We start from the raw sequence: 6,823 nt of genomic DNA on the forward strand, positions 1-6,823 counted from the left end.
AGGGAAGGGAACGGAACCGGGGAGAGGAGGAGCCGGGGCTCTCGGCCACGCAGCGCCATGAACAAGATCACGGTGTACGAGCGTGCTGACTTCGAGGGGTTGAGTCGTGAGTTCACCTGCGACGTGCCCGACCTGCATGAACTGGATTTCGGCGACTGCATCGCCTCGCTGAAGGTGGTGGGGCAGCCCTGGATCGCTTACACTCAGCCCAAGTACGAGGGCGAGCCGCACGTCTTCGAGGAGGGTGAGTACATGGCTGTGGAGCGGCCCAACAGCTTCTCGGCTCTGCGCCTGGTGCACCACGACCTGCTGGACCCACAGATCACCCTCTACGAGCGGCCCCACCTGCAGGGCGCCTGCAAGGTGGTCAGCGAGGAGACCAACTTGGCGTACGGGTACTTCAATGACCGCGTGGCCTCGCACATGGTGCAGCGCGGGGTCTGGCTGCTCTACCAGCACCCCAACCGCGGTGGCTGGCACTGCTTGGCGTGGCCCGGGGAGCGCGTGGACGACTATGGGGCGCAGCTGCACTTCCAGGCCCGGCTGTCCCACCTGCGCCCGCTGCGGCCCGGCCGCCCCACGGTCACCGCGCAGCTCCTGTGGGACCAGAAACGCATAGAGGCGGAGCGGGAGGTGCTGGTGGATGAGATCGTGGGGGTGAACGAGACCGAATCGGAGCAGGCGCTGGCGGCCGGCAGCACGCGGGAGTACAGCACGACGCTGTGGCAGAGCTTCCACTTCAGCAACGCCACCAGCCTGCGGGCCGGGCTCTCCTTCACGCTGGCCGTGGAGGCCAGCAACGTCTTCACGGTGCAGAAGGGCCGCAGCGAGTCGTGCACGCGGAGGGAGCGCAGCGAGGTGGCCCTGCCCGCCAAGGTCCCCCCGCGCACGCAGCTCACCGTCCACGTGCTGCGCAAGGAGGTGATGCTGTCGGTGCCCGTGCTGCTCACCATCACGCAGAACGAGGCGGTGCGCACCGAGATGGGGGAGTATCGCAGCGTGTCGGGCACCAACGTCTGCGCGCGGTTCAGCATGAGGCCGCTGCCCGCCGCGGGCACCAGTAAGGAGGAGCAGTCGGGGGCTGCGGCGGGCACTGAGCAGGCGCGCGGCGTGGGGATGGGGCGGGTGGTGGCCATAGGGACAAAGCCAGGGGATGACGTGGAGCAGGTACCCACCGGGTGCTGAGAGTGGCCGTGCCAATAAAGCCCTTTCTGAATTGCAGTGTTGGCAGCGGTGTTGAGGATGGGAGAGGGTATCCTGGGGTGCCACAGCCTGTGCACGGCGCTGTGGGGCAGCCACAGTGGATGGGTGTGGGCATAGAGGTCAGCTGGATGGCACTGGGGTGCGGGAGAGGACGTGGAAAGGGACGCGGGTGGCTGTGGGAACACAATGAGGGGGGACATGGGTGGCTGTGAAGGCATAAGACGGGTGCAAAGAAGAGAGAAGCGGTTGCGGGGACACAATGCAGAGGTCACAGGGGGCAGGGGTGTACGTGGGGACACAATCTGGGGATGAAGGGAGAAGACGGGTGGCCGTCTGAGGCATAAGGTGGACATGCGGGGCCGCAATACGCGTGCCCGCCGACGACAAAAGAGACCGAGCGCCGTCCTCAGGGGTCCGCCCGCCACCGCCCCCCGCAGCCCCGGGGCCGGCCCTGCCAGCCCCCGGCCCCGCCCCATGCCTGCCCCCCACGTGTCATCCGCGGGCAGCGGTCCCTTTAAATGATGCAACCGTCCTTCCGCCTGGCCACGCCCCCCTGCTCTCCGATTCGCGAAGCTTGCAAGGAGTTTCCTCACTCCATTGGCCGAAGGGAGGGACACTCTCCACTGATTGGCTCGTGGGGGAGAGCGGAGCGACGCGAGGCCCCGCCTCCGCAGGCGGGCAGCGGCAGCATGGCGGCGATGGCGGCGGAGGAGACGGAGGTGCTGAATTTGTTCACCGGCATCGGGCTGACCGAGGCCAAGGCCCGCGAGACGCTGCGCAACGCCGCGTTGAGCGCGCAGCTCCGCCAGGCCGTGCTGCAGGCCCGCGCCGCGCTGGGCTCAGGCCTGGATAAAGCCACCGGTGCTCTGCTGTACAATGCGGCCGCCCGGCTCCGCGACCCTGACCGCTTGGCCTTCGTGGTGGGGTACATCGGGCGGAGGGAGATCCGCACCGACCAGCAGTTGGGCGGTACGGAACGGGCTTGGGGGGGGAAGAGGAGGGGAGGAAATGGGAGGGGAAGCGGGGCAAGGTGCCGGGGGCCGGTGCTGAGCGCGCTGTGGCCGCAGCCGCCCTGCAGTACCTCCGCAGTCACCCGCTGGATCCGCTGGAAGCGGCCGACTTCGAGCGGGCGTGCGGCGTGGGGGTGCGGGTCAGCCCCGAGCAGATCGAGGAGGCGGTGAGTGGGGCCGTGGGGGGCGCGGAGAGGGACTGGAGGAACTGGGGGGTCGGGCTGTGCTCCCCGCTCAGCTCCCGGGTCCGCAGGTGGAGGCCGTGGTCAGCCGGCACCGGGAGGAGCTCCTGGCGGAGCGGTACCGCTTCAACACGGGGCTGCTGATGGGTGAGTGCAGGGCAGGGGGATGGAGTCGGGCCTGGGGGTCTTCTTGAAGCCCCCTGGGCCGCACCCCACGCTGTGTGCCCCAACAGCGGAGGCGCGGAGCCGGCTGCAGTGGGCAGATGGGAAGAGCATCAAGAACGAGGTGGATCTGCAGGTGGGTGCTGGGCTCTGTGGCACAACGTGCGTGCCCTGTGCTGCCCCGGGCACGGGACACCCTGTCAGACCACCTTCATTCCACTCAGGTGCTGCATTTGCTGGGACCAAAGACAGAAGCTGATCTGGAAAAGAAACCAAAGGTGATGCGGAAGGGCTGCGTGGTGATTCCTGAGTGGCTGCAGCTGCCATCACAGGACAGACAGCGCTATTGCTGGGGGGTGGGCAGGGCTGGAGGGAGGTGTGTGCACAGTGGGTGCTCAGGCTGCTGTGCTCGTCCCCATAGGCTGCCAAGGCCCGGCCAGCCCCAGTGGAAAAGCAGAAGGTGCTGGTGGTGGAGAATGGTGAGCGGCTCCATGGGAGCTTCCCCAGCCCTTTGGGCCCAGCAACCCCTGGGCTGTGGTCGGGCATCACCGCAATCAGTGCGAGTGCAGGCTGTCCCCTGTCCCACCGGGCAGTGCTGGCTCAGCCCTGTCTCTCCCCATAGGTGAGGTGGGCACGGAGACGAAGTCGCTGCTGGAGCAGCTGCGAGGAGAAGCTCTGAAATTCCACAAGCCGGGTGAGGGCAGCAGGCACTGCCTGCAGGCTGCCAGGCTGTGCCAGGCTTGGAACACTGCTGCAGCACTGACCACACCGTCCTCACAGGAGAGAACTACAAGACGGAGGGCTATGTGGTGACACCAAACACCATGGCTCTGCTGAAGCAGCATCTGGCAGTCACGGGTGGGCAGGTGAGGTCGGGTCTCCGAGCACAGCAACTCCCTTGTGGGTAACATCGTTGTGTAAGGCTGCAGTGGGTGCTGGGGAGGCACAAGGTATGAAGGTTGTGACAGTGCCTTCTCTTTTCCCCAGGTGCGGACACGGTTCCCTCCTGAGCCCAATGGCATCCTGCACATTGGCCATGCCAAGGCCATCAACTTCAACTTTGGTTACGCCAAGGTGGGCGCAGCCTGCTCCCATCTCCCCGCATCCTCTGGTTGTGTCCAGGCCCTGTGAGGAGCAGCTGCTTACTCTCCTTACTTTCCCAGGCGAATGGGGGAATCTGCTTTCTGCGCTATGACGACACCAACCCTGAGAAGGAGGAGGAGAAGTACTTTACAGCCATCCGAGAGATGGTGGAGTGGCTTGGTAGGGCTTGTACTGGGGAGAGCGGGATGGGGCTGGGTTGCTGATGGGAACATTCCTGCATGTAGCTCCTGCTGCCAAGCCCTAGTGCTGGCTCAAACCTGTCTACCCCCAGGCTACCAGCCCTATGCTGTGACCCACGCCTCAGACTACTTTGACCAGCTCTACGCCTGGGCTCTGGAGCTCATCCGCAGGTGAGTGTGCTGCAGCGGTGCCCAGAGATGGCTGCCCTTTGTCCGGGGATGGGCTGCTTATGTCCACTTGGCCATGTGTCCTCTCTGCAGGGGACAGGCCTATGTTTGCCATCAGAAGGTTGAAGAGATCAAGGGCCACAACCCACCACCATCACCGTGGCGGGACCGGCCTGTGGAGGAGTCACTAGTGCTCTTTGAGGTACTCTCAGCCAGGGACTGTGTGCCTATGGGGTGCAGGGCCCAGCTGATGGCCTTTGCCTGCCCTGCAGGACATGCGAAAGGGAAAGTTTGGGGAGGGGGAGGCCACGCTGCGAATGAAGCTGGTGATGGAGGATGGGAAGATGGACCCCGTTGCCTACCGTGTCAAGTTCACTCCGCACCACCGCACTGGGGACAAGTGGTATGGAGAGCTCACAGCGTCCCACATGATGTGTCAGGGACGGGTCTGTGTGTGCTTGGAGCAGGGGGGGTCTTGGGAGAGGAATGGAGAGGCTGGGGCAAAGTTCACACGCCCTGTAGGTGCATCTACCCGACGTATGACTACACACATTGCCTCTGCGACTCCATCGAGCACATCACGCACTCCCTCTGCACCAAGGAGTTCCAGGCCAGGTGAGCACCATGCACAGCCCTGAGCAGGGGTCACCATGTCCTTGTGGCTGAGCTGGGCTGTGCTTCTTCGCAGGCGCTCCTCCTACTTCTGGCTGTGCAATGCGCTGGACGTGTACTGCCCTGTGCAGTGGGAATATGGCCGTCTCAACCTGCTCTACACCGTTGTCTCCAAGAGGAAGATCATCCGCCTGGTGGAGACTGGGGCTGTGCGGTAGGGGTGGACCAGCAGACAGAGTGGCTGTCGCTCAGGGCATGCTGGATTGTCACAGCAGTATCTTCTCAGGGACTGGGATGACCCGCGGCTCTTCACGCTGACTGCCCTGCGCCGGCGAGGCTTCCCTCCTGAGGCCATCAATAACTTCTGTGCACGGGTAGGCACTACAGGATGAGGCGTGTGGAAGTGTTCCCCTAGCCAGCAGGGTGACAGCAGTGCATTCCATCCCACAGGTTGGTGTGACAGTGGCCCAGGCGACGATGGAACCGCACTTGCTGGAGGCGTGCGTGAGGGATGTGCTGAATGAGCAGGCCCCCCGCGCCATGGCTGTGCTGGAGCCCCTCAAGGTCACCATCACCAACTTCCCGGCCCCCCAGGTGAGGCTGCTGTGGTCTGGGCTGGGTGCAGCGGTCCTGGGGCAGCGTTCACCCTCTCTTGTCCCCCAGACAATCGATGTCCTCGTGCCCAACTTTCCTGCTGATGAGAGCCGGGGCTTCCACAAAGTGCCCTTCCAGTCTGTTGTCTACATCGAGGAGACCGACTTCAAGGAGGTGAGTTGGGCACAGTGCCACTGAGCACAGCAGCAGAACGGGGAAGGGGACACAGTCATGGGGACTGAGCTGGAGGGGGGGATATGTGCTGCACCCCCTCCTGCAGCAGTGCATCCTCTCACAGGAGGCGGACAGGGGCTACAAGCGCCTGGCCCTCGGGCAGCCCGTGGGGCTGCGGCACACCGGCTACGTCATCGCTGTGCAGAATGTCATCAAGGTGCGTGGCCCTGAGCAGGGGGGCTGTGGGCCGGAGCTGCCCCCTGATGGCTCCTCTCCCCCCACCCCAGGATGCCCATGGGCGTGTCATTGAGCTGGAGGTGACCTGCACCAAGTCGGATGCAGCGGAGAAGCCCAAAGCCTTCATCCATTGGGTGTCAGAGCCACGGGTGTGCGAAGTGCGGCTGTATGAGCGGCTGTGAGTACCAGGGCAGCACGGCAGTGGTGTCACCTGGCCACTGTCACCCCACCACGGGGTGCTGCTGTCCCACAGCTCCTTTGGCTGAGTCTCATTACAGGTTTTTGCACAAAAATCCTGAGGACCCTTTGGAGGTGCCGGGTGGATTTCTGAGTGACCTCAACCCAGTGAGTGCCTACGGTGATTTGTTGCAGCCCTCATGTCCTCAGCACTGGCACAGAGAGGGGCTGAGGTGCTGACAGTGCTGTTCCCTCGCCCACCCCGCCCAGGACTCCCTCCACGTGGTGGACAATGCCCTGGTTGACAGCTCTGTCCTCGGGGCCCAGCCCTTTGATAAGTTCCAGTTCGAGCGCCTGGGCTACTTCTCAGTGGATCCTGACAGCACTGACAGCAAGGTGAGCCCTGGGGCAGGGGACAGCACACCAGGCCCCCTTGGGAGGCTGCAGTGCTCTGAGCCTTGCCTGTCCCCAGCTGGTGTTCAACCGGACTGTGATGCTGAAGGAGGACCCCGGCAAAGCCTGAGCCCTGCTGCCACGCTGCTGCCTGTGTGCCCTCAGCCAGGGGAAGGCTCCTGGGGGGGGCAGGATGGAGCCCAGCCCCACGCCCTCTCACCAAGAGCCGCAGCTGCCTTAGCACAGCCCCGCGGGGACGTGCCGGTGTCACCTCAATAAAGTGGAGCATCGCAGCCTGGTCCCTGTGTTCAGCCCTGGGGTCAATGGCAGGGGGGTGGGGGGGACACCTATCCCGTGGGCCGGCTGGTGTTGCGGCACGGTGTGCCGCTGCGTGGGGATACGGACTGCAGCGCCGACGGGAGGTGCGCGCTGGGGATGTGTACAAACAGTAGCCGCCGTCCCGCATTAAGGTGGACTCGAGTGGGGCGAGCTCTGCCCGGCCCTGGGCTAGAGGTCCCCGGGGAGCCCCCGCGGTCTCGGTTCGTCCCTTCGCGGCTCTGCATCCCCAGCCCCCTCGGGGCTGGCCGTAGGGTGTGGGAGTCTCTGCCCGTCCCCGTGGGCCACCTTA

The 6,823-nt window shown here is 64.7% G+C and overlaps 2 protein-coding genes across 2 annotated transcripts; both read left to right on the forward strand.

Annotated features, from left to right (window-relative positions):
- The first annotated feature begins 57 nt into the window (after nucleotides 1-57).
- On the forward strand, nucleotides 58-1,185 carry LOC128078645 (epidermal differentiation-specific protein-like). The gene has a single exon (XM_052679033.1). It carries the CDS (start codon nucleotides 58-60, stop codon nucleotides 1,183-1,185), a length of 1,128 nt encoding a protein of 375 aa, XP_052534993.1.
- Nucleotides 1,186-1,872: 687 nt separating this feature from the next.
- On the forward strand, nucleotides 1,873-6,488 carry QARS1 (glutaminyl-tRNA synthetase 1). Its single transcript, XM_052678811.1, has 23 exons — nucleotides 1,873-2,172; nucleotides 2,271-2,380; nucleotides 2,467-2,542; nucleotides 2,629-2,693; nucleotides 2,782-2,835; nucleotides 2,979-3,036; nucleotides 3,180-3,251; nucleotides 3,338-3,423; nucleotides 3,545-3,631; nucleotides 3,721-3,820; nucleotides 3,933-4,011; nucleotides 4,102-4,210; nucleotides 4,281-4,411; nucleotides 4,531-4,623; nucleotides 4,697-4,834; nucleotides 4,907-4,994; nucleotides 5,071-5,214; nucleotides 5,284-5,388; nucleotides 5,513-5,605; nucleotides 5,676-5,803; nucleotides 5,904-5,970; nucleotides 6,073-6,198; nucleotides 6,275-6,488. The coding sequence occupies exons 1-23, from the start codon at nucleotides 1,893-1,895 to the stop codon at nucleotides 6,323-6,325; spliced, it is 2,340 nt and encodes a 779-aa protein (XP_052534771.1). The 5' UTR covers nucleotides 1,873-1,892; the 3' UTR covers nucleotides 6,326-6,488.
- Nucleotides 6,489-6,823: the final 335 nt, after the last annotated feature.

Source organism: Tympanuchus pallidicinctus, unplaced genomic scaffold (genome assembly GCF_026119805.1).
Source record: "Tympanuchus pallidicinctus isolate F22 unplaced genomic scaffold, pur_lepc_1.0 scaffold17, whole genome shotgun sequence".
Lineage (NCBI taxonomy): Eukaryota > Metazoa > Chordata > Aves > Galliformes > Phasianidae > Tympanuchus > Tympanuchus pallidicinctus.